The sequence below is a fragment of the Gopherus flavomarginatus genome, chromosome 8 (genome assembly GCF_025201925.1).
Source record: "Gopherus flavomarginatus isolate rGopFla2 chromosome 8, rGopFla2.mat.asm, whole genome shotgun sequence".
In the NCBI taxonomy this organism is placed as follows: Eukaryota; Metazoa; Chordata; order Testudines; family Testudinidae; genus Gopherus; species Gopherus flavomarginatus.
The window spans coordinates 10,574,584-10,601,848 of NC_066624.1; the positions used below are offsets into that span (position 1 = coordinate 10,574,584).

At 45.5% G+C, this 27,265-nt stretch overlaps 1 protein-coding gene across 2 annotated transcripts in view; it reads left to right on the forward strand.

The window, feature by feature from the left end:
• AFF2 (ALF transcription elongation factor 2) overlaps positions 1 to 27,265 on the forward strand; it is a 411,852-nt gene that overhangs the window by 371,389 nt on the left and 13,198 nt on the right. For both annotated transcript variants that reach the window (XM_050964719.1, XM_050964720.1), the window contains exons 13-17: positions 15,531 to 15,756; positions 18,720 to 18,856; positions 19,463 to 19,526; positions 23,034 to 23,170; positions 27,096 to 27,167. In XM_050964719.1, the coding sequence (XP_050820676.1) occupies positions 15,531 to 15,756; positions 18,720 to 18,856; positions 19,463 to 19,526; positions 23,034 to 23,170; positions 27,096 to 27,167 (636 nt within the window). The remainder of the gene's footprint in view (positions 1 to 15,530; positions 15,757 to 18,719; positions 18,857 to 19,462; positions 19,527 to 23,033; positions 23,171 to 27,095; positions 27,168 to 27,265) is intronic.

Consider the following 27,265-nt stretch of genomic DNA (forward strand, 5'->3'; position numbering starts at 1 on the left):
ATTATTGCAATAAATTCATTCAAAATTAGTGATTCTTCTTCGAGTGATTGCTCATATCCATTCCAGTTAGGTGTGTGCGCCGCGCGTGCACATTCGTCGGAAAACTTTTACCCTAGCAACTCAGTGGGCCGGCAGGTCGCCCCCTAGAGTGGCGCCGTCATGGTGCTCGATATATACCCCTTCCGGCCCACCCGCTCCTCAGTTCCTTCTTACCGCCCGTGTCAGTCGTTGGAACAGTGGAGCGCGGCTTAGCTGACCTCCACTTCCCTAGCTACTCGTAGTTCTCGTATATAGTTATGCAGTTATAATCCTTTTATATACATATTTGTATAGTTATACGTTTTTTCTTTGCTAACATAGTTAGTTTAGTAATAGTTAGCGGGGTTCAGGAAGTAGCCCCTTCCCTGCACCCGGTGCCGGAGCCCATGCATGGCTCACCGGGTTTTAAAATGGGCTCGGCCTGCCAGAAGCCGATGCCGAAGGGAGATCTACATGACTCCTGTTTGAAGTGCCTCAGGGAATCACACTTGACAGCTAAGTGCCCCATTTGCAAGGCTTTCAAGCCGAGAACAAAAAGGAGCAGGACTTTCACTTACCCCTCCACCTTTGGCACCGAGCGATGATCAAGCGGCTGGCAGAAGCGCCTCCTCGGCACCGGACCCCGCCGGTACTGCCAAGGCCTTTCGGCACCGGCCGGCACCGAAGTCGACTCGGCGCCGCTCCCTTCCTCCGAGGTCGAGAAAGCCTACAATTCCTGTTGGTGCCTGACGGCTCCCCGGCACGCACCGTGGTTGAGCCCCCTGCTCCTGCTGCTTCCGTGCCACCTGCATCGCAGCCAGAGAGCTTGTCTAAGTCGAATTGCCCGGCACCAACACCTGCTGAGGCACCGATGACATCGGCACCGTCGATTCCAGTCCCCCAGGGCCATTGAATCCAGTGCCTGACAGCTCCCCGGCACGCACCGTGGTAGAGGTTACTGCTCCCGCTGCTTCTGTGCCAACTGCACCGCAGCCAGAGTGCTCGTCTAAGTCGGATCGCCCGGCACCAACGCCTGCTGAGGCACCGAAGACGTCGGCACCGTCGATCCCGGTCCCACAAGGGCCGTCGAATCCGGTGCCTGACGGCTCCCCGGCACGCGCCATGGTTGAGCTTACTGCTCCTGCTGCTTCCGTGCCAATGGCACCACAGCCAGAGAGCTTGTCTAAGTCGGATCGTCCGGCACCGACACCTCTGAGGCACCAACGACGTCGGCACCGTCGATCCCGGTCCCACAAGGGCCGTCAAATCCGGTGCCTGACGCCTCCCCGGCACGCGCCGTGGTTGAGCTTACTGCTCCTGCTGCTTCCGTGCCGACTGCACCGCAGCCAGAGAGCTTGTCTAAGTCGGATCACCCGGCACCGACACCTACCGAAGCTCTGACGACCTCGGTACCGTCGATCCTGGTCCCACGAGGACTGTCGAATCCGGTGCCTGACAGCTCCCCAGTATGCACTGTGGTTGAGCCTGCTGTTCCCTCCACGCCGGAGACATTACCAACGGCGAGGAATCTCATTGCCATGACAGAGTCGATGCTGCCTGACCCCGGCACCGCCGGTGCGGGTAATACAGTCTCTTCATATGACCGTCCTCTGTCAGCACAGCAGAGCGGCACCGTTCATGATCACGGTCCCGCAGACGCTCCAGGTCCCGTCGGCACACCCGACACCACTTGCAGTCCCGGTGCTGTTTTCCTCATCGGTACCGGTCGCACTCGCCGCACCGGTCGGTATCCCGTTCGCCGACCCGCTACTATCGGCACCGTTCCGACTCCCGGCACCGCAACACGTACCATGACTCCTGTAGCCTCTCCCCAAGCCTCGAGATCTCAGTTGACCTCCCGGCACCTTTCTGGTTGCAGGTCTGGATCTCGTTCCAGGTACTGGTACGCCTCCCGGTGCCGGTCCCTGGTGCTGATTTGGGCAAGGTCCGATAGAGTCAGAGACTCTGCCCATGCCTTTTTTTAGTACCTCCATGGCCATCCAGACACGCATCCGTGTCATCCCACATGCGCAGATCTTATGCTCAGGACCACGATTCTGATACGCCCCCCGACAACCTGAGGTGGAGGAGGTCCCAGAGGTAGAGGACCCGGTATGGGGCCCTCTAAGGGGTACGACTACTCGTCTGTCCGCTCTCCTCTCTGCTCACTAGTCTTTCAGTCTGTTAAGGAGAGGTATTGGTATGGCCAGCGGGCGCCAGCCCGAAACCGAAGGAGGCTTGGCAAATGAACCTACTTGGCCGCCAGGTGTACTCTGCAGAGACCCTGCAGCTCTGGGTAGCAAAGCAACAAGCCTTGCTTAGCTGCTATAATTATAGCACCTGGGTGAAGGTAGTTTAGTTTATGGAGTTTCTCCCTCAAAACTCCCGCCAAGAGTTCGCTGCCGTCTTGGAGGACGGGGGAAAAAAGGTACCCAGAGCGTCCCTCCAGGCCTCGTTGGACGCAGCAGACTCAGCAGCCAGGACTCTGGCCTTTGGTGTCGCCATGAGGTGCATCTCATGGCTTCAGGTTTCAAACCTCCGGCCAGAGCTGCAGTATGCCATTCAGGATTTACCCTTTGTTGGTAAAGGCCTCTTCGCGGCAAAGACAGCCCCAGGCTGCGAAGCCTGATGGACAATAGGGTCCTAATGCGCTCTCTCAGCATGCATATGCCAGCGACCAAACGCAGCCCTTTCTGTCCCCAGCCGCCATACTCTGTGCCTAACCAGAGACAGGACTTTGGCAAACGGCGAGGCCAAGGTGGTCGCAGACGAACGTCAGGACCCCTAAAGAGCCAAGGTCAAGGTCCCTCGCAATTACCACTGGGACCAAAGACGAACCTTCCAAGGTGCGCCTGAGGGTGGTGTACCAGTCACAGGCCGGGATCCCAATCCCGCTTTCTCCTGGCGTGGCCCCAGTTAATTTCAGATCGCTGGGTCCTGCGCACGGTGGAGCATAGGTACTACCTCTAATTTGTTCCAGCCCTGTCCCCCTTCAGGGACCCCTCTCACGAGCAATTCCTCGTACAAGAGGTGCAGACGCCGACTGACGAAAGGGGCAAGGGGGTCTACTCCCGTTATGCCCTAGTCCCCCACTCGAACGGAGGTCTCAGACCTTCCTAGTCCTGCGCGGACTCAACCAGTTTAGGATAAGGTTGAAGTTCCGCATGGTATCCCTGGGAACCATTATTCCATCCTTGCCTCCTGGGGGCTACTATGCCGCCCTCGATATGAAGGACGCGTACTTTCGCAACGCCATCTTCCCTCCGCACAGGAGATACCTCCGCTTTCTAGCCAACCGTCAGTACTTCTGGTTTACGGCCATAGTCGCCACCTACCTTCGCTGATGTCGGATATGTGTTTTTCCGTATCTGGACGATTCGCTTATCCGAGGAGACTCCGAGACACAAACCACTCAGCACGTGGGCATCGTCACGGTCTTATTCACAGGTCTAGGCCTGATGATTACTATAGAGCAATCCACTCTGGTTCCCACGCAGAGGTTGGACTTCCTAGGGGCTATCCTGGTCTCCGACCTAGCCGGAGCCTGCTTATCACAACTGCGGTTTTAGGCGATGGCAACAATCATCCGAGGTCCGCAGACTTTCCCAACGACCTCGGCTCGCACTTGTCTCAGTCTCCTGGGTCCATGGCTGCCCGCAAGTTTGTAACCAAACACGCCAAGCTCCGCCTCCGTCCTCTCCAAGTCCGGCTCACCTCGGCGTACCACCCAGACAGGGAGCCAATGGTCATGGTAGTCACCGTTCCCTCGAGCACCTTAGGCTCCCTAGAGTGGTGGCTAACTCCCTCCCTGGTGTGGGCAGGGATGCGGTTCCATCCGCCCCAGCCCTCACTGCCCCTGACGACGGACGCGTCATCTCTCTGCTCGAGTGCTCCTGGTCACCTCCGAGCTTAAGGCCTTTGGTCTTCTCAGGAGCTGGCATTCCACATCAATGCCCCCAAAATGAGAGTAGTCCGCCTGGCATGCCAGGGGTTCCAGCGGCAGCTGTGAGGCTGTGGTATCTCAGTGTTTACAGCCAACACAATGGCCATGTGCTTCATAAATAACCAGGGAGGGACATGGTCCTCCCCCCTTTTGTCAGGAGGCCATCCATTTCTGGGACTTTTGCATGGCCCACTCGATGGAGCTGGTGACGTCCTTTCTCCCAGGCGTTCGGAACGCCTTGGCGCTTTGACTCAGCAGGTCTTTCCTGTCTTTCGAGTGGTCACTCTGCCCCATGTGAGGCGTTCTGCTTTCCAGAAGTGGAGATTTTTCCTCACATAGACCTGTTCGCTCACCGCGAGAGCAGAAAATGCCAGATGTTCTACTCCTTCCAAGGTCTCTCCTCGGGATCGATCTTGGACGCATTCCTGATGCCGTGGAAAGGCCAACTCCTTTATGCCTTCCCACTGTTCCCACTGGTTCATTAGGTCCTACTCAAACTCCGCAGGGGCAGAGCGCACATCATCATGATCACTCCAGCGTGGTCCAGGCAGCACGGATATACCACGTTGCTCGGCCTCTCAATAACCGACCCAATTACCCTGCCACCCCACCCAGACCTCATCACTCAGGGCCACGACAGGCTTCGTCACCCGGACCTGCAGCCTCTTCGCCTCACGGTGTGGCTGCTGCGTAACTGAGCCGAGGTGACAGGAAGCCTTCCACCTGGTCAACGTACCGGGCCGAGTGGAAGCATTTCTTCTACAGGTGCAATACGCTCGATCTTGCTCCTACTGAGGTCTCGATCCCCTCTATTTGGCCTGCCTCTGGCCTTCAGCGGCAGGACCTGGCGGTTTCATCGCTGAGGGTACACTCGGCAGCCACCTCTACCTTCCAGCCAGGCTAAGGTGGACATTCCGTGTTCTCACACTCTATGGGTTCGAGGTCCCTCAAGGGCTTGGAGCGCTTGCACCCTCGGGTGCGCCGCCCAGCCCCAACCTGGGACCTCAACCTAGTTTTAACCAGACTTATGTCTCTCCCATTCGAGCCGTTCGCGACCGGCCCTCTGCTATACCTGTCTTGGACGACAACTTTCCTTGTAGCTGTTACATCGGCCAGACGAGTCTCCGAGCTCAGAGCTCTTACGGGGGTTCTGCCGTACACTAGGTTTCACAAAGACAAGGTGCAGTTATGACCGCACCCGGCTTTCCTCCCTAAGGTGGTTTCAGCCTTTCATGTTACCCACAGCTCAACGCAATGGGCGCAACAATTGCACTCCCTGGACATCTGTAGAGTGCTCGCATTTATATTGCGCTGACAGAACCATTTCGTAAGGTGCCCCAGCTCTGTCACGGTAGCAGACCAAAGGGAAGGCTTGCTTGTTTTCCTCTCAGAGGATCTCATCTTGGGTGATGGCGTACATCCGCACTTATTATGATTTGGCTCATATTTCCCCAAGCCACATCACCGTGCATTCTACCAGGGCTCAGGCTTCATCTGCCGCCTTGCTGGCTCGTGTTCCTACCCACGAGATCTGTCGCGCAGCTCCATTGGTCCTTGGTCCATACCTTTGCTTCGCAGTATGCCCTGGTTCAACAGTCAAGAGATGCTGTAGCCCCTAGCTCAGCAGTTTTCATTCTGCCACATTTCACTCCGATCCCACCGCCTACGTAAGGCTTGGGATTCACCTAACTGGAATGCATATGAGCAATCACTCGAAGAAGAAAAGACGGTTACTCACCTTTGTAACTGTTGTTCTTCGAGATGTGTTGCTCATATCCATTCCACACCCGCCCTCCTTCCCCACTGTCAGAATAGCCGGCAAGAAGGAACTGAGGAGCGGGTGGGCCGGCAGGGGTATATATCGAGCACCATGACGGCGCCACTCTAGGGGGCGACCTGCCGGCCCACTGAGTTACTAGGGTAAAAGTTTTCCGACGAATGTGCACGCGCGGCGCACACACCTAACTGGAATGGATATGAGCAACACATCTCGAAGAACAACAGTTACAAAGGTGAGTAACCGTCTTTTATCGCAATGAAAGACCAGTTTTTTAGCTCATTAACAGCCCAAAGCAAAGTGACAGTCCAGTTAACTACTGATAACAATTGATTTCACGGAGGTTATTATTAACATCGTGAATCTGAAGTGGATAACATTGCTACAAACGTTATCAATTTAATTTTCCTGAAACCTTGTTTGTATTTAAAGGGCAATTAAGGAAATGCATAACTGCATCTGGGGCTGAAACAGTCAAAGGGCTTTTGTTGTTTTAATTTTTATATATAGATATGGAGAAAATATTCCTCTGTGTGTGTGTATAAATATAAAAAATAAAACACACACACACAGAGGAATATTTTGGGGGTGACTAGGTTGAGGCCCCACTTCCCACGGAATGACTTGTATGCCAAATCTGAGTAGCTGCACCTGTAACTGAGGTGCCCTTAACAGTTGAGGTGTGGGTGCAAAATTTTAGGCAATGCCCCCAAAACAGAGGCCAGCTCTCTGAAATATATACGAATGCTGGCCAAGAGCATAGGCAGCTATCCTGGCAGATGCTGCCTTTTCCAGCTACCCAACCGCCAATGCTGAGCCTATTCTAGATGTCATTAACTTCCCCCTTAGTATCAGCAACTAGGTAATGCTGGTTAGGGTGTTATGTGGCTGCCTAAGATTGCCCTCTTCCAAAAGTCATAGTGGTAGACTCCACACAGCCTGAATTCCAACAGCTGGATTATGAAACTATGAAGGGAGGCTCTGAGTAACCTTGACATCCTAAAGCAGGGGCTGGATTAGGTTCTAAAGTGAGGGATTGACTGACCTTCAGTCTTTCTGCAAAAACTTTTGAAGTGGGCCCATCAGACCCAACTCCCTTTTCCCCAACAAAATGTTTATTGGGGAGAAGATGAGCCCCTCAAACTTCCCAAGGTGTGGACAGGATCACAAACCCTGCCCTCACTTTTCTTTCATAAGTGGATTCCATTTCCTACCTACCTCCCAGGGCCCTATTGGCGCGGGCACACACATGGATGGATCTTGGGTTAGGCCAGAGCTGCCAGTCTATCTCTTCACTCATAGTACGGTCCAGTGGATAGGAGGCTGGTGTAAGTATCAGGAGATGTGAGTGTCCTGCTCCTAGCCCTGCCACTAACTTGGTCTCACTGTGTGGCCTTCCTGTGTCCGGTGTCCAACTGTACAGTGAGATAACAAATGTGTAGCTGAGTGTTGTTATAACCTAGAACTGAGGTAATTCATAGGAGCTCCATATGAGATCGGAGGTCCCTTGTTCTGAAGAAGTTTCGTATAATGAAGAGCTTTCAACAGGATAATTTTAGCCATATATTAATTGTACTGAAAATGCTTCTGAGTGGCAATGACAAATACAGTGTATCGGGTTTTTGTTTGATTATAATCTACTAAGGTTTCAGGAATATTAATACACTTTTGTATTATTAAAATTGACACAAAAGCCACAATTAGAAAATGATTGAAATAGACACAATTATCATTAAAATTGGTAACATTATGGAACACAGCCAGGCTGGAATAAGGAGGATGGTATTAAATATCACCAGATTGAGGAATTAGGCAGCTTGCATTGCTTGTTCCTTTCTGATTTGCTGCTTTGAGGTATTGTAAATCTATAATTCCTGACACTTACTGAAATTGACTAAGAGGGACACATACATTTTTGTTAACTTAATTTGCTATTGAAAATTTTACTCAATAATCATGAAAAGTAAATGACTCTGTAGTGCAATATTAGTTGTCTGTGAAAAGATTAAAATTCAAGTAATCTTCATAGACTGGACTAGGACAGTAACTAAAATAAAAATCCATGACCAAATTAACATGTTAAACGGTCGGGGGTGGGGGTTACATAGCTGCAGTTTTTACACTAGTGGCCATTCTTCTATATAAAACAGGCAATCAGCCATAGCATTGTGTCAGCTTTCACGTTAAAAACATATTTATTTTCTAAACCAGGTTCATTCATTAACCGGTATTCGCTCAAGAGCTTTTCCCAGCTGCTCTGAATCATTTTCTGTAGTGGGGCACATCAGTTTTGCTCGTGAGGTGAAATAATTCCTTGTTATTGTTATGGTTATTATTTGGTAGCTGTTACAAACCATTTTGTTCATTCACATGCTGTACTGTATGATAGATATTTGCTAAGAGCAGGCATATGGGCCCCAATGCAGCAATGCATTAAAAATGTTTATCTTTACACATGAGAATAGTCCCTTTAACCTCAGATAGGGCTACTCCTACGTATAAAGTTAAGCATCTGCTTAAGTGCTTTGGGGGATCAGGGTCCCTATGCCTTCCGTGATGACGACTGACTCAGTATAGTGTTTCAAGTTGTAATAACCTAGGTCCCAGATTTGGACCTTAGCGTCCAAAATATGGGGGTTAGCATGAAAACCTCCAAGCTTAGTTACCAGCTTGGACCTGGTACCTGCTGCCACCACCCAAAAAATTAGAGTGTTTTGGGGCACTCTGGTCCCCCTGAAAAACCTTTCCTGGGGACCCCAAGACCCAAATCCCTTGAGTCTCACAACCAAGGGAAATAATCCTTTTTCCCTTCCCCCCTCCAGGTGCTCCTGGAGAGATACACAGACACAAGCTCTGTGAATCCAAACAGAGTGAATCTCCCTCTCTGTTCCCAATCCTGGAAACAAAAAGTACTTTCCTCTTCACCCAGAGGGAATGCAAAATCAGGCTAGCCACTTCAACACACACAGATCTCCCCTGATTTCTTCCTCCCACCAATTCCCTGGTGAGTACAGACTCAATTTCCCTGAAGTAAAGAAAAACTCCAACAGGTCTTAAAAGAAAGCTTTATATAAAAAGAAAGAAAAATAAGTACAAATAATCTCTCTGTATTAAGATGATACAACACAGGGTCAATTGCTTAAAAGAATATTGAATAAACAGCCTTATTCCAAAAGAATACAAATCAAAGCACTCCAGCACTTATATTCATGCAAATACCAAAGAAAAGAAAACCATAGAACTTACTATCTGATCTCTTTGTCCTTACACTTAGAAACAGAAGACTAGAAAGTAGAGCTACTTCTCCAAAGCTCAGAGAAGGCAGGCAGCCAGAAACAAAGACCTTAGACACACAATTCCCTCCACCCAAAGTTGAAAAAATCCGGTTTCCTGATTGGTCCTCTGGTCAGGTGCTTCAGGTGAAAGAGACATTAACCCTTAGCTATCTGTTTATGACACGCCCCCCAAATTGCAGACAGTGGGGAAGCTCACTGGCGGCGATTTCCTTCTAGAACTTGAAAATAACAGATTAATACAACACATACACCTTTACATATACTCCTAAGTATATAACTAACAGACTTCTACAGTTTAAGAACACTTTTTAACTACTGAATTTTGGGAAACTCTCACGGGAGAGTGCATCAGCAACTTTATTAGAAGCTCCTGTGATGTGTTGAATTTTAAAATCAAAATCTTGGAGAGCTAAACTCCAACGAAGAAGTTTTTTGTTGTTCCCCTTGGCAGTATGAAGCCACTTTAGTGCAGCATGGTCAGTTTGTAGTTGGAACCGCCGTCCCCAAACATATGGGCGTAGCTTTTCCAGGGCGTACACAATGGCATAGCATTCCTTTTCACTGACTGACCAGTGACTTTCCCTCTCAGACAGTTTCTTACTGAGAAACACGACAGGATGGAAGTTGTGATCTGTTGCTTCCTGCATGAGCACCGCTCCTATACCACGCTCAGATGCATCTGTGGTTACTAGGAATGGCTTGTCAAAGTCCGGGGCCCTGAGCACAGGGTCAGACATGAGCGTTGCCTTAAGTTGGGTAAAGGCCTTTTGACACTCATTAGTCCACTTAACTGCATTTGGCTGGGTCTTTTTGGTCAGGTCGGTCAGTGGGGCAGCGATTTGGCTGTAGTGTGGTACAAATCGCCTGTAGTATCCGGCCAAGCCTAAGAAGGATTGGACCTGCTTCTTGGACCGTGGGACAGGCCACTTTTGGATAGCATCCACCTTGGCCTGTAGGGGGTTTATGGTTCCTCGACCCACCTGGTGCCCCCGGTAAGTCACTCTGTTTTGGCCTATTTGACACTTTTTGGCCTTAACAGTTAGTCCTGCCTGCCTGATGCGCTCAAAGACCTTTTCCAGGTGTAGTAGGTGTTCGGGCCAGGAGTCTGAAAAAATGGCCACATCATCGAGGTAGGCAACTGCAAATTCTGCCAGTCCAGCTAGTAGACCATCTACCAGCCTCTGGAAGGTGGCGGGTGCATTTCGAAGGCCGAAAGGAAGGACATTGAATTCATACACCCCCGCATGGGTGACGAATGCTGACCTCTCCTTGGCAGGTTCATCTAGCGGTACTTGCCAGTACCCCTTAGTTAAGTCTATTGTAGAGATGAACTGGGCACGTCCCAACTTTTCCAATAGCTCATCGGTACGTGGCATTGGATAGTTGTCCGGACGAGTTACAGCATTTAGCTTACGGTAGTCCACGCAAAAGCGTATTTCCCCATCTGGTTTGGGTACCAGAACCACTGGAGATGCCCATGCACTGGAAGATGGGCGGATTATACCCATCTGTAGCATGTTCTGGATCTCCCGTTCTATAGCAGCTTGGGCATGAGGAGACACTCGGTAGGGTGGGGTTCTGATTGGGTGAGCATTACCTGTATCAATGGAGTGGTATGCCCGTTCAGTCCGTCCTGGGGTGGCTGAGAACAATGGGGCGAAGCTAGTGCACAGCTCCTTGATTTGTTGCCGCTGCAGACGTTCCAGGGTGGTTGAGAGATTCACCTCTTCCACGCCACCGTCTTTTTTCCCATCGTAGTAGACACCGTCAGGCCACTCAGCATCATCTCCCTGGACTGTAAACTGACAAACCTGTAAGTCTCTGGAATAGAAAGGCTTGAGAGAATTAACATGGTACACTTTAGGCTTTAGTGAGGAATTGGGAAATGCTATGAGGTAGTTTACAGCTTCCAGGCGCTCTTGGACCGTGAATGGCCCTTCCCATGATGCTTCCATCTTATGGGCCTGTTGCGCCTTCAAGACCATAACCTGGTCTCCTACCTTGAAGGAACGTTCTCTGGCATGTCTGTCATACCAGGCCTTTTGCTCTTCTTGAGCATCCTTTAGGTTCTCTCTAGCAAGGGCTAAAGAGTGTCGGAGGGTGCTTTGTAGGTTGCTTACAAAGTCCAGAATGTTAGTTTCTGGAGAAGGCGTAAACCCCTCCCATTGCTGCTTCACCAACTGTAATGGCCCCTTAACCTCGTGACCATACACAAGTTCAAATGGTGAAAACCCTAAACTGGGATGTGGTACAGCCCTGTAGGCAAACAGCAACTGCTGCAACACTAGGTCCCAATTATTGGAGAATTCGTTGATGAATTTTCGTATCATGGCCCCCAAAGTTCCATTGAACCTTTCAACCAGGCCATTGGTTTGATGGTGGTACGGGGTGGCAACCAAGTGATTCACCCCATGAGTTTCCCACAGTTTTTCCATGGTCCCTGCCAGGAAATTAGACCCTGAATCTGTAAGGATGTCAGAGGGCCAACCTACCCTGGCAAAGATGGCTGTTAGGGCCAGGCACACAGTGTTAGCCCTGGTGTTGCCTAGAGCGACTGCTTCTGGCCATCGGGTAGCAAAGTCCACTAAAGTCAGTACGTACTGCTTTCCTCTGGGCGTCTTTTTTGGGAAAGGGCCCAGAATATCCACAGCTACTCGCTGAAATGGGACCTCAATTATGGGGAGTGGCTGGAGAGGGGCCTTGACCTGGTCTTGAGGCTTACCCACTCTTTGGCATACCTCACAAGACCGGACATACTTGGCAACGTCCTTGCCCATCCCCTCCCAGTGGAAGGACTTCCCCAACCGGTCTTTGGTTCTGTTCACCCCAGCATGCCCACTGGGATGATCATGGGCTAAGCTTAAGAGCTTCCCCCGGTACTTAGTTGGAACCACCAACTGTTTTTGCGGCTGCCATTCTTCCCGGTGTCCACCAGAAAGAATTTCCTTGTACAAAAGTCCTTGGTCTATAACAAACCGGGATCGATTAGAAGAGCTGAGAGGCGGTGGGGTGCTCCGTGCCGCCGCCCAAGCTTTCTGAAGGCTGTCATCTGCTTCCTGCTCAGTCTGGAACTGTTCCCTTGAGGCTGGGGTCACCAGTTCTTCCTCAGACTGTGGACTTGGGCTTGGTCCCTCTGGAAGCGATGTAGGTGATGGGGTTGTTTCCGTTGCTGGTGCACCTGAGGGTATTTCAGGCTCTGGCTGAGCCTTTTGGGTATGGCTGTCTTGTGCTTCTGCCAGTTTTGGCTCGCTGGCGCCCTCTGGCGTTGAGTTTGAAGATGTAGTTGCACTTGCTGGTGCTGGTTGCTGTTCCAGTTCCGGGCCTGGGACTGGAGATGCTGTGGCTGTTTCAGTGGTAGGCATGGAATCCGGGTCCACTACCTCTGTCTGGGTCTCTGGTAACACAGACGGGGCCTCTGTGGACGGTTCAGGAACAGGAATGGGTCTGGAAGCTTGCCTGGTTTGGCTACGTGTAACCATTCCCACTCTCTTGGCCCGCCTCACCTGGTTGGCCAAGTCTTCCCCCAGTAGCATGGGGATAGGATAATTGTCATAGACTGCAAAAGTCCACATTCCTGACCAGCCTTTGTACTGGACAGGCAGTTGAGCTGTAGGCAAGTCTACAGCTTGTGACATGAAGGGGTAAATTGTAACTTTGGCCTTTGGGTTGATGAATTTGGGGTCAACGAAGGATTGGTGGATAGCTGACACTTGTGCTCCCGTGTCTCTCCACGCAGTAACCTTCTTTCCGCCCACTCTCAAATTTTCCCTTTGCTCCAAGGGTATTTGAGAGGCATCCGGGTCTGGGGATCTTTGGTGTGATGGTGGTGTAATGAATTGCACTCGCATGGTGTTCTTGGGACACTTGGCCTTGATATGTCCCAGTTCATTACACTTAAAGCATCTTCCATCTGATGGGTCACTGGGCCGAGGTGAGTTACTGGAGACTGGTGAGGTTGAAGGGTAGGGTATCTGTGGCTTTACTTGGGTGGTATGTGGGGTCTTTGGCTGTCCTCGGTTGTAGGGTTTATGGTCTGTGTGCCCCCTGGGGTAATCGTTCCCCTTGACAGTAGCTTTCTTGCTTTCTGCCAGTTCCATCCATTTGGCTCCAATCTCCCCCGCCTCAGCGATATTCTTGGGGTTTCCATCTTGTATGTACCGTGTGATGTCTTCAGGAACACCATCCAAGAACTGCTCCATTTGTATGAGGAGGTTCAGTTCTTCCAAGGTTTGAATGTTGTTTCCTGTTAGCCAGGCCTCATAGTTTTTTGCAATGTAGTAGGCGTGTTTGGGAAATGACACCTCTGGTTTCCACTTTTGGTTTCTGAAACGCCGACGGGCATGATCTGGGGTTATCCCCATCCTGTATCTGGCCTTGGTTAGGAAAAGTTTATAGTCATTCATTTGGTGCTTAGGCATTTCAGCTGCCACCTCTGCTAAAGGTCCACTGAGCTGTGACCTCAATTCTACCATGTACTGGTCTTCGGGAATGCTGTACCCAAGACAGGCTCTTTCAAAATTTTCCAAGAAGGCCTCGGTGTCATCACCTGCCTTGTAGGTGGGAAATTTCCTGTGCTGTGGAGCAATATTTGGCGCCGGGTTGTTAGGGTTGGCTGGCACAGGCAGCCCAGCTTTTGCCAACTCCAGTTCATGTTTTCTCTGTTTTTTCCTTCTCTTCATTCTCTTTTTGTTGTTTTTCCATTTCTCGGTGGTGGTTTTCCATTTCTCGGCGGTGGGCCACCTCTTCTTCTTCTAGTTTTCTTCTGTGTGCTGCCTCCTTGGCTGCCTCTTTGGCTGCCTGTTCTCTTTGGTAGGCTGCCTGTTCTCTTTGGTAGGCTGCCTCTTTGATCTGTTCTTCTCTTTCTTTCATCTCCATCTCTTTTTGTTTTATTTCCAGTTGCTGTTTGTGTTTTTCCATCTCTCGCCTGTGTTCAGCTTCTTTGATTTGTTCTTCGGCGTCAATTTTTGCCTTAGAAGTCATGGTTCCTGTTTTCTTGTGTTGGGGTGCCCTCCGGTGTTTATCTTCTGAACTGCAGGTTCTCGGTTGCCTCCTGAAGTCTGCCTAGCAACAGTGCCTTTAGCTAATCTTCAATGTCAAGTAAACCTGAAAAACCACTTTATTTGCATTCATATAGTGCTGGTATGACTCTCAATGGGAGTGCTATTGTGTGACAAAAGACTGTTAATAGTCGTTAACGACTTCTGCTTAACATGCAAGCCACAAACTGCCAGAGAGAGCAGAAAAAAAAAATTTCTCTCTGGTTCCCTTTTAAAACCAAACTGTTTCTCTCTGCTAAAAAGCCCTTAGCAGAGAAAAGAAAAATATAATATTCCTACTGGCTTCTGGATTCTGTCTATATCCCACAGCTGCACACCATGTAATAACCTAGGTCCCAGATTTGGACCTTAGCGTCCAAAATATGGGGGTTAGCATGAAAACCTCCAAGCTTAGTTACCAGCTTGGACCTGGTACCTGCTGCCACCACCCAAAAAATTAGAGTGTTTTGGGGCACTCTGGTCCCCCTGAAAAACCTTTCCTGGGGACCCCAAGACCCAAATCCCTTGAGTCTCACAACCAAGGGAAATAATCCTTTTTCCCTTCCCCCCTCCAGGTGCTCCTGGAGAGATACACAGACACAAGCTCTGTGAATCCAAACAGAGTGAATCTCCCTCTCTGTTCCCAATCCTGGAAACAAAAAGTACTTTCCTCTTCACCCAGAGGGAATGCAAAATCAGGCTAGCCACTTCAACACACACAGATCTCCCCTGATTTCTTCCTCCCACCAATTCCCTGGTGAGTACAGACTCAATTTCCCTGAAGTAAAGAAAAACTCCAACAGGTCTTAAAAGAAAGCTTTATATAAAAAGAAAGAAAAATAAGTACAAATAATCTCTCTGTATTAAGATGATACAACACAGGGTCAATTGCTTAAAAGAATATTGAATAAACAGCCTTATTCCAAAAGAATACAAATCAAAGCACTCCAGCACTTATATTCATGCAAATACCAAAGAAAAGAAAACCATAGAACTTACTATCTGATCTCTTTGTCCTTACACTTAGAAACAGAAGACTAGAAAGTAGAGCTACTTCTCCAAAGCTCAGAGAAGGCAGGCAGCCAGAAACAAAGACCTTAGACACACAATTCCCTCCACCCAAAGTTGAAAAAATCCGGTTTCCTGATTGGTCCTCTGGTCAGGTGCTTCAGGTGAAAGAGACATTAACCCTTAGCTATCTGTTTATGACACAAGTGTCCACAAATGTGTTAATACAGTCAAACAAAATAGTCCCCCCAAAACAAAAGGCCTTTGCCATCATTGAAGAGGCAAAGAAGGCAAGAGTAGCTTTTATTCCTTCATTGGCCTCCTGCTACTCATAGTCATACGAGGGCAGAATCTGGCCTTCAGTTCAATAATATCAAGTGCTTGGCGATGTAGAGAATTTAAAAATACCCAAAGGCTTGTCCCACAACCACTTCTTGTCTGTGTCCCTGCAGCGGGAGTTCAGTTAAAAAAGTGACTAAGAAAAGAGAAGAGAAGTTGTTCCCTCCTCCGTTATCCCCGCTGCTGGATGAGCCAGCACCCAGGCGGCACAGCAGTGACAACAGCTCCTTCAGCCAAGAGAACAGCGTCACAAACTCCTTGCAGACCGGCAGCTCTTCCTCTTCTTCTAAATTCGGAAAGAATGAGAACAAATCCTCTTCGAACCCCAAAGGAATCTGTGTAAGTAACTGGTCAGAGCGGCTGAAAGTGAACAAGATAAAACAAAAGTAACTAAGCTTTGTTCTGTTTGCTTCTCTCTTTTTTTTAATATCTGTGTTTAAATCCTTCTGTAACCCCACTGAAGAGCGGCTAGGCACGGAGCGCTCCAGAGCAGTACACAAGCTCTCTTGCAAGTTCCATTTTTAGATCGGCATTAAGCATCCATTTGACATTGTGTGTAACTGACTAGAACACCTGTTCCCTCAGCTTTATAGGCTAGATTTACAGCCGTGGACTATCTGCAATTTCTCCTCCTGCCTGTGTAGTTTTAACCACACACATAAAGAAAAAATCTTGGATGAATTTTCTATAGTGTTAGCATATTTCTTATGACTAATATCCCCAAATTCTCAGCTGGTAATTAAGCACTGTAGCTAAACTAAGCATTGCAGATTGACCTGACCTCCCAATAAAAGTCCTATGAAAAATTGCCTGCGTGTACACACTCAGCGACCAAATATCTGAGCACCTGCTTTTCTACCACGAGCTACCTCCTGATTTGCTTTTTTTCCTCATCTGCCTTCATCTGCTTTCCTCCTTCCCTCTGTTTGCTTTGATTTGGTTTCTGCCAACTCAAGACCTATCTGACTGGGATACTATATAATACACAAAACTCTCTGTTGTGGAATAGTTAGGGTTGTTACACCCACTAAATGCCTGACACAAACCCACAATAGCAAAAAAATAACAAGTGAAGTTCCTAACTTTGCAGATCCTGTCGTCCTCCAGCCCCAGGCATACGTATTCCCATACAGACCACATGACGCAATCAGAACTCTGCCCTGCTGTCGCCTGTATGGGTACACCCTTCTACCAGATTACTCTATCCCCCACCACTAGCAGTTGTTGAGGTTTGGCACAGGTGTTGACTGTGGCAGGAGAAGACAGGTAGGTAAAGGAGCGTGTGCAGAAGAAGTGATGAAAGGCTGGCATCCCTATAGTAGAGTGGCGGTTGCCGTTCATGTTCCATGGTATAAAGTAGATGAAATGACAAGGGGTGGATGGTTGTGAGTGAAGGAGAAGATGTTATGTGCTGCTAGGTGGCCTCACTTCCCAAATCCTTGCTTTTGTGTCAGGCATGTCCTATGTGTAGCAGTGCTTCACACTTCACGGCAAAGTCTTTTGTGTGGGAGTTCCCTTGGTTTCTTGTCATGCTTAATTAGGGGTGGGCATTGAATGAGGGGTGTGGGGAGGGGAAGTGGAGACCTTAGAGGTGCAACAGGAGAATATTTTTTATCCATCAGCAGGTGCGCATGAGGCCTGCTCTGCTGTAGGATAAAATCTGACAGAAAGCATCGCTCCTCCTTGGGAAGGTTTTATGTACGCCCAGTCAGGTTTGAACTTACCATCAATCGAGTTTGCTTGCATTGGGCCCCATCAATCAGGCTTGTGTGCACCAATCTTTCTCCCTCCTTCCCCCCCCCATCAATCAAACAGTCAGGCTTGCATGTACTCACTCCCTAAGCATCAACCAACCCGGCTTGCTCATGCCCAGCCCCTCTTGTCCTCCTCCTCTGAACCAGTCACACTTATGTGCACCTGGTCCCCATCAACCAGTGAGGCTTGTATGTGTCCATCACCCCCACATCCCATCAATCAGACTTCTGTGCACCTAGACTCTCCCATCTATCCAGCTTGCATGCACCTGGCCTCCATCAATCAGGTTAGTTTGCATGCACAGTCCATAAACTTGAGCTGTTATGAGAATAACAGCTAAAAATGACCATAAATTCCACATTCTTTTAAAAATCTTCCCATTTGAGCAGTTCTCCTCAGGGGCCTCCTCTCTGCCAAGTTTTGTCTAGATAGGCAATGGAGTTTTTAAAAAATATCGGTCAACAATGAAAAGTAGGGCTGCAAAGGAAACTTTTTAGCCAGTTTCAAAGGCTTCTTCTTTAACATCTATGAAAAGAAACAAAAAAAAGATGTTTAGAAAATTCAAGGGACATGAAAATTAACCCTGTATGAATTTTCACAGCAATTGGATACCTCCTTTTAGAGAAAAATGATAATTTATACTTAATTTTAAGACCATTTTAGAAAGGACCTCTCTTTATGGAGTCTCCGTAATGAAAGATTTTCTTGTTTGCTTCCATTGCCTTTTGACTGTTGCAGAAATGGGTGTGTTTGGCCTCATTTTTCACAATTTCCCATGTCATGAAAGGTTGCCAACCTTGTATTGTAAAATGAAAACACTCAAGTTGCATTAGAATGTAAGTGACAATTCACTTTACCTTATTCTCTTGTCCCTATTGCTTTCTGATATCATGTCACTTTATTTCAAACTGCCAGAGCAGTACACATGCCTTCCACCAAAATCAATGCCAAAATGAACTGCATATGTCAGCAAATAAACAGTGCTATGTAAACCACCGGGCTGTTTCCTCCCTCAATCCCAGCATCATCCATCAGATAGATGTTTGATTTATCCACTGAGTTGGTATCTGAAATATTCCCCCACTAAAACGTATTATAGGGCTTTTCCATAGTTCATTGGCTAATCTGTAATTTAGTTCATCTAATTATAAACAGAGTTCACAAATGAATTCCAATTGCCTAGTCTAACTGCTTATGTTATATCTCTAGCTTGTAGAGATCTCTTTCCCCTTCCAACACTTTTAATAAGGGTCTCTAGCGAATAGTGTTCTGTGGTATCGATGCTGACTTTACACCTTTCTGAAAGCATGTGTTAATGAGGTCAGGCATGTGAGCAATATGTAATCACGGTGCTTAATCAGTCTAATGGGTTTGTAGTAGAAGGGAAAGCAGGGTGATTTGTGAGGTTCCTAAAATGTGAAAAAGTATCTGAATTTTAACCTCAAGCTGTGCCACTGATGTGTTTTTCTTGTTTTGTTTCAGTGTTTTTAACACATAAAGGTGTTTGGGTCAAAGTTTAAGGAGTTAATGAAAATTCTCTTCTGTAGGAGGAGGAATCTCGCCATAGACCAACAAACAGTCTCCTTGATACCAGCCATCTAGAAACAGACATCTGGTCTACAATGCCTACACTCTCCAATGGGAAACCCGAGTCTAGAAGACCTAAAATAACATTTGATGACATGTATGTAGTATTAAACAGTCCAAAAATGTGGAGTAAGATTTTATCTAAATGTCTAATAATCCATTTGTGCTAAATATGACATATATGCTTGGGGTCTGAATCAACAGTCTTCACACAGGCAAAACAATGGGAGCCGTGCCTGTGACGTAAAGGCAGAATTGGGCCCGTAGCAGCAACATCAATACATGATGGTACATAGAGTTTTTCTCTTGACAAATGAATTTTTATCATTTATTAAGAGTTTTTTAACAAATGTTTTCAGATTATAAATGTTGAACTCCAGGGTAATTCTTCCCTAATTTTTTATTTTAGCTTCTCTAATGGAAACTTGTTAATCAGTTTGAGTTATTTTGCCATTTCCTCTATTCGGCACACATTAATGGTCCCCTTTGGGCTGCTGTTTTCCACAGCTAGCCATTTGTGTTCATCAGTCACATGCTCACTAAGCATATCATTACATTCAGCGACTTCGTATTAATATCAGAAAAAAATTAAACAAATAAGTGGGCATATTTGTCTATTAGAAATGGTCAGCATTCTTCTCAGATAATGTTTGTCCAACAGTAAGAAAACGTAGCCCTGAAGGAATTTAATCTGTCTCCCTAGGCTCCACAATGCAGACTATTACATGCAAGAGGCTAAGAAGCTAAAGCACAAAGCAGATGCACTGGTAAGTGTCCGTCCATTTTCTGCCATTTTTTCAAGCACTGAAACTGTGTGTTTCTGAAGGGATCATCCAGTGTAAACTTATACACTGTGGGCTTCATCCAAAGACTATTGACTCCAAAAAGAGTATTTCTATTGACCTCAGTGGATTTTGAATCAGACTTCATATAAGCTGACCACAGCAAACCCAAGTCTGAACACTGTTCCTAACTCTTAACGCAGTGTTCCTATTAAGGTGGCCTAGGGAGCTGTGCAGAGAAAAGCAGTTTTGTTTTCCAAAGGATTTCAAAACTGAAAATTTCAGAATTCTCCATGAAGGAAAATTCCAAGCGGAAATTCACTTTGGCTCGACTGAATAATTATGATATAATTGTATTATATTAAATGATGTATAATGTGATACAATTTTTTTAAAAGAAAGTCATCTCAAATGACATGTTTCATTCTATAAAAGTTGAAAAAAAAGACATTTTTATAATGGCAAATGTTTTTTCTGGTTTTCTTCCAAAACAAAATTCTCACAAAATCAACCCAATTTGGCGAAGCATTTTGATTTAGATGGAGCTGCTTATTTTGATGGGCTATGGCTCCATCAAACTTTATCCGACCAGCTCTGCAGTATGGCCATTGCATTGTAATGTAGATTTTGATCCTGTCTGCTGCAACTGGTACCGTGCAGCAGCTCCCTTACGCAGCCTTAGTAATAGAGAACTCTCTTATTTCTTTAAGTAAGGTCACTATAAAATAAAATTGAGCCTGGCCTCTAAATTTCCCCCCACAAATCATATACAGGGACAACTAATAATCTTTGGGTGGCTAATTATCTTTTCTAAGGGTGAAAACAATATTTTTCCTGCAAATCAGTTTATTTGACAGCAAAGAATCGTTCAGTCCTGCAAATGACTGTGGTTGCAAACAAAAAAAAATGTAGCACCCATTGTTTAGGAATGTTACAGCTTTAGGGGTATGTGGCAGAGAGAAAAGGGATCAAGCTGCCAATTTCAGCTCCCCATGCTCATTTTCCCAATTCAGGGGCACGAAGCTGTTCAGCATGTTTCCTGCAGAGCTCAGGCTCAGGTTTTTGGCAACATCCTGTGATTGTCACTAAGCTAGAAGTCAGACCTCCTGACATGCCCATTTGCAGAAGGTGGCCCACGCTGATCACTTAAGACTGACTCAGTAGAGCATGTTGAGTCAGAATGCTGACATCTATACACAAGGAAGGCTCACAGAAGCAGACTGACAACACCTCCTGCAGCTGATTGACCTTTAAGGAAAACACACATTGTTCTGGCATAAACCTGCCTGCTTTATGCTAACAAATATTTACAGACTCAAGCTCATGATGGTCTCAACATGCTATGTCAATCCGCTTTTCTCCACAGCCTGATTGACTCAAGACAGTGTTGACCTGTCTTCCATCTTCTTACCTTTGACTGTGTCTTGCAGAATTAGGGGTGTTCTCAAGCAGAACTAACATGAAAAGGCATGGCACATCATGTTGTGGCCCGCAGGCAGGCCTTTCATGTCACATGTAGTTTGACACCCCCAGTGCTCTGATCGGAGTGCCAGGCCAGCAGCTGGGGTATAAGTTGTTAGCAGCCACAAATGCCCACGAACTGTGTATCTGCCTTTTCTTTCCACTACTTAGATCTTTTTTTTATTTTTTTCATCAAATGCGGTTGCACACATATTTCTCCAAGCAACTCATTTACCGTACAGTCCCGTGGCATTAGTTGTCCTACGGAAACAATTGCTTCTGGTTACTTTGTGCTGACACAATGAAGCACGCCACGTGGAAAGATGTAGTGTTGTGCCTGGGAAGATAATGCGTGTGACCCCTGCAAGTGTCAGGAAATGTTAAGGAGATGTGGAAGCGATGCTGCTGTGCTTGCACAGAGAAGAGACTTCCAGCAAAAGTGAGGGTGCTTGAAATACTCTGAAATGGCCCACTGTAAACCCGTCATTGGCTGGAAAAGGGGCAAGAGATCCACTCATTTATGATTAGGCACACTGTCATCAGAACACAGAGCGTACAACATGCCCAAGATAATAGGCCTAATTGTGCTCTCCTTTGCACCATCAATAAACTAGAGAAATGTTATTGACTTCATTGGAATTACCCTGGATTTACACTGCTGTTTGTGAGAGCAGAATTTGGTCCCATGGCTTTATCGCCATTGATTAAGAGGATGCACCTTTGCTATGTCAGCTTAAAGCTACAATAATTTTCTGTAATATATAGAAAACTAGCTTCCAAAGAACACCCAAAAGAAGGTTTTGCCTCAGGTAAAACAAGGAAAGTGATTGGTGGAAAAGAGAGAGGAATGAGATGAGGTCTGCATTCCCTTTTGACTGTTCAGAGGGTACTGTAGAATAAGTGTAACCAATTGGTGAAGGTGTTATATGTCCCCCTCTGTGCCAATCCACAGAGAATATGAGTCGTTACAGTCTGCAGCTATGAAGTCTTAAGCTGTAGCAGCTCGTTCTGTTAACTCTGGAGATCCCTGGTTCATTCCCTATGGTGTCAGCCAAGAGGGCATCTGTCACATAAGCACACACAAAACAAGCTTTTGTTGCCAGACTGAATTTTGTACAATTAGAACAATAGGGTAAAAATGTACATGAAAATAGAGAACGTGGAATGTGTCTGGTGAGGAGAGCTACTAAATGGTAGCAGCAGAGTAAAATATGCCATTACAAAGCTCTACTTTAATCTATTGTTATAATCAGCTGCCATTTTGTGAATAGAAAACGTGTGCAGGTACATTGAAAATATTTTGATAGAGACATACAAAGACATTTTTGAAGACTTCAGTTTTATTGATTCCTTTATATTAAATGCCATATTAGTGAAAGTCTTACATCCACCTATCAGAAACTGAAAATGTTAAATACTATTATAAAATACTTACTATAAAAGTGTCATATATAATATTCATTACACATAAAAAAGAAATCAGTATGTCTAACTCAGTTTAATCACAACCATTATCAGGGCTAAAAACCTTTTTGCAATAAAATTCTAGTAAAATAAAATATTTAGCGGTGCTATATTTTTTTACTTTTGTAATGCTATTTCAGGGTGTGATTTGCAAGATAAATGATGAGATTTTGGAGTGGGAGGAAGGAGGGTCAACAATCACAAAAGAATGTCACATTTTCCTGACACGTGGCATAGATTTGTTACTTACCCCTTGCATACTAGCGTTCAAACTTAGGCCCTAGTATATCAAAGGAGCAACATGGATTTTTTAAAGACTGTACTGAGTCTCACCCTCAGCTGGGATAAATTGGTGTAGCTCCATTGAAGTCAACAGACCTCCACTTTTTTACACTTGCAGAGGAATTGGCCCTATGTTATCTGTCCAGCTTGGTGAAAACATGACCTGGCTTTAATTCTTTAATATATGCATTTTTAATGTCAATGTTGCTTTGTATACATTGTGCTCTATCAAGCTGGAAATAAAAGCTGAAGCATCATCTTGATGGTTTCATCTTCCTATTTCAGTTGGAGAAGTTCGGCAAAGCAGTGAATTATGCTGATGCTGCTCTCTCCTTCATTGAGTGCGGGAATGCTATGGAGCGAGATCCATTAGAAGCTAAATCTCCATACACCATGTACTCAGAGACTGTGGAACTCATCAGGTTAATGTCCTTTCTGTGATCATTTTCATAATCTCATTTCAGTCATAATTAGAACCTGCTCTGTTTTAAAAAATATCATTTCAACATATTAATGATTTGTCCAAGGCATCTTCATCTCAGAAGTCATCATAATTAGTTCTTGCCATTTTATTAATGTCATGGAAAATTTATAATTGATGGACACTGCTTTTATAAATTATCCCCTTTAGAGGTTATAATGTGAGTGTTATAATTTGCAATATTCATAAAACTAAAATTGAAATGTAGTGGGTGGAAGTAAAGTATAGTAATTTCATCGTTTGGCAATGACACTTGTCTTTTAAAAGGTGTAGTTTTATAATTCAAAACATTAAAATGAGTCGATCAGGATTTCTATTCTAAACTCTGTTTTTGCAGAGGTTTATAACTTGGCTGTAAAAAATTGTTCCAGGCTGTAACTTGGTATATAAGGTTGCATCCAGAGAGAAACTTTTGCACGTGTATATCTAGACAAACAGAGAGTGGTTGGTTGAGGGTTTTTTTAATGTTAAAGGAATATAAAAAGCCACTGAAATTCACTGAGTTAAATTTTTTAAATGTAATTTTTCAGTACAGAACATAAGAGATTTTGCCTAATATTAAAATGCCTGAGTTAGTATTTGAAAATCAGCGCCTGTTTTCTATAGCTGCCCTAAAGGGTCGATTCTATAGAAGCAGCAAAGAATCCTGTGGCACCTTATAGACTAACAGACGTTTTGGAGCATGAGCTTTCGTGGGTGAATACCCACTTCCTCAGATGCATTCCTCAGATGTATTCACCCATGAAAGCTCATGCTCCAAAACGTCTGTTAGTCTATAAGGTGCCACAGGATTCTTTGCTGCTTTTACAGATCCAGACTAACACGGCTACCCTCTGATACTTGATTCTATAGAATTTACTCTATAAAATAACTAATGGGCCAAATTTTGCTCACTTTACTCACAGATAATCTCATTGAAATCAATAGGATTAAATTTAATTGTGATTAAAGCAATCAGGATTTTGCCCATTTGCTCTCATTCCCCTCTGGCTCTCATCATTTTTACACTGGTATAACACCGTTAACTTCAGTGGGATTACTCCTAATTTCCACCAGTGGGGGGGGAAAAAGCAGAATCAGGCAAAGTGTTTGTTTTGATAGGACTTGTTTATATGAGAGACTCTAATGTGTCAGATTAGTTATTAGAGTCTATCAAAAAAAATGCATGTTTTACGTTTTGAAGGAGGAGATATTTACATAATAAAATGTATCAGATCTGAAGAAGCTGTTACTCTCGGGTAAATAACAAGCCTTTTAAGTTTTTTAAAATATATATTTACATACACCTCTTGTTAAAAAGAAGAACAATAAAAGAGATTATGCCACAAAAATGATGTTCACACAACATTTAGGATCGGAATTAAACCCTGAAGAACAGTGAAATTAAGAATTAAGGCCATACCAGTCTTTCCCTTCCATTCCATTGTGCCTGCATCTTAACTGTGAGTCACTTAATATAGTCTATGTTCTACAATACATAAGCACAAAATGGTGTAAGAAAGTAAACAGTAACGTTATCTTTTCTTCAAGTGGCATGAGTGCTATGTCAGGGATGGGGTGTGGCCTAATGGAGAGAGCCCTGGACCGGGATTCAGGAGAGCTGGATTGTATTCCTGGCTCTGCCACTAGCCTGCTGGGTGGCCTTGAGCAAATCTATTCCGATGCCCATCTGTAAAATGATTGTTATCTTACTGACTTCCTTTGTAAAGCACATAGAGATCTAGTGATGAAACGTGCTGTCAGAAGTATTGTAATTGTTGATAAGTAGCCTGCATGTTTTGGAGGAGTGTGAAGCAAAGCTGAGTGGTTCTATCTGTCTAGCTTAGGGTTTTTCTGTAGCATGCTTCACCCTAGTGTCTAAGGGTTTGTCCTGTGCATGTTGAAGGCAATGGCAAAGCCTCGATTGACTCTAATAGTGCAGGATCCGAACCTGTCTTCTGTGCAAGTAAATTAGACCTCCGTACTGATGTCTGCAGTTGACGTCATAGACTAGGAATTTTGCTCTTCACCCTTTCCAGTTTCTGGGAGCCATCCTGACATCTTTCCCATATGAAAGAGGATACTCTTAGAGCCACTGGTAAATGTTGTGTTTATATACATTTTTAAAGCAACACCACCCCTGTGATGATTGGGGTTGATCATGAACCATTTGATGAAATTCTATTTCTGTTGCCTGTGCGAGGCAGGAGGTCAGATTAGATGATATAATAGTCGCTTTTGGCCTTCAAATATATGAAGCTATGAATGACAGATGGTTCCACTAGTAAGAAAACTAAAGCCTTTCTCATCTGCTCGTGATTCACCAGAACTCTAAAAGATTCACACAATATGATTCTTCACAAAATAAGAGAGTTGGTGGATTCTGGAGCAGTGAGCTCTGATAATTTAACAACATAATGTGGGTTTCAGTAAGCCGCATAGGGCCTGGTTTTCAAAAATGCATGTGCAAAATGGTGCATGCAGGAGTTGAGCCTAATTTGCACATGCAGTTACCATAACTGTAAGCATGGTCACTTGCACATGCAAATACATGCTTTGCATATGCCACAGGTGGAACGGTGCAAATTAGGTGTGAAACCGTATGTGTACCCTTTTTTAAAAAAATGGCCCTTAATGTAACTTCAACATCAATTTGTTGGATACTGTGTAGAAGAGATTTATATTACTTTTCCCCATCACGATGCTGTCTACAGGCAGACTCTTGTTCTATCTATTCCAGTCATTTTAACTGCTCTGAGATGTGGGTATCTGCAGCAGTCATTTATTTGCGAAAACAAGTGGAGCATCACGGTGACTCAGAATGTCAGAGATCTGACTCTCAGAGGTGCATAGACTAATTGTAACACTAAAATCGCTAGCGTAATGCTGCAAATCCTGAAGAGGAACACATCTCTGTATTTGACCACATTCATTCAATGTGACTGGAGCAATAACAAAGAGCATGAAAGACAGAATACTAAACAGCTAAAGGGTGCCTTGCTAGAAGAGCATGCAGGGACGTGATGACAGGGGTGGCAGCAGGAGAGCAGTGCAGCCTGCCACTCCATTACCTCCTTGTAAATGAGAACTCATCAAGACTGCCTGGATACCTTAAAACTTCCTTATGCAACACTGAACCCTATTACTTATTCTAACACAAGTACCTGTGAAATTGCATTAAGGCTCAGAACAATGATTTTATGTGATGAATTGATTTTCAAGAGACTAAATGCATGGAATGGAGTGTGCTCCATTAAAGCAACTTTAAAAAACAGGAGGGGGGGAATGCTCAACCTTTTATCGCCCAAATGTTGGACAGCAGCAATTAAATAGAAAGGAAAGACAAAATATACAAGCATCATAAATTAATGGGGCTGGGAACTTAAAAAGCTATGAACATGACCTTGCCTTTATTTAATACCACTTCATATATAAATATTTTGAAGACGTTGCAGAGGCATTTTTGAGTGGGATTTGGAAGGTGTTATTCAAATCCCATGCTATTAAATGTAAAACCTAGCTGTAGATTATTTTCCTCTTCAATGCAAACAGGACTGAGACCTTACATTTTTGGCCAGCACTCATTGCAAACTAACACAGTGCTTGTCACCTCAGAGTGCTGGCTGCAATGTTATCTTGGCAGCATTAACGCACTCCGAAATAATTCACCTCCTTGGCCCAGAAAATGGGCTGATGATTTGCTTTAGTCCTCCAAACTTTAAGTGTTGCTTTCTGTTGAATGTTACACTCATCCCATTACTGTAAAACATTGCGGTGATTATTTATTGTAGTTTTAGAAGCGGATCTAGTTATTTCTCGGAGTGTCACCAATTTTCCTCGAAGCATCTTAATGCCCAATTTCCTCTTCCCCTCCCCTTTCTTACAAGGTATGCAATGAGACTCAAGAATTTCACAGGCTCATCTGCCACGGAAGGAGACAAGAAACTAGCAGTTTTATGGTGAGTCCCATTGTAACAATGTGGAAACAGCTAAAATCCTAGAGGACTTTAAAATTACTGAATTACTTAAGCAGCTTACACGAGATCTTTATTCTTGT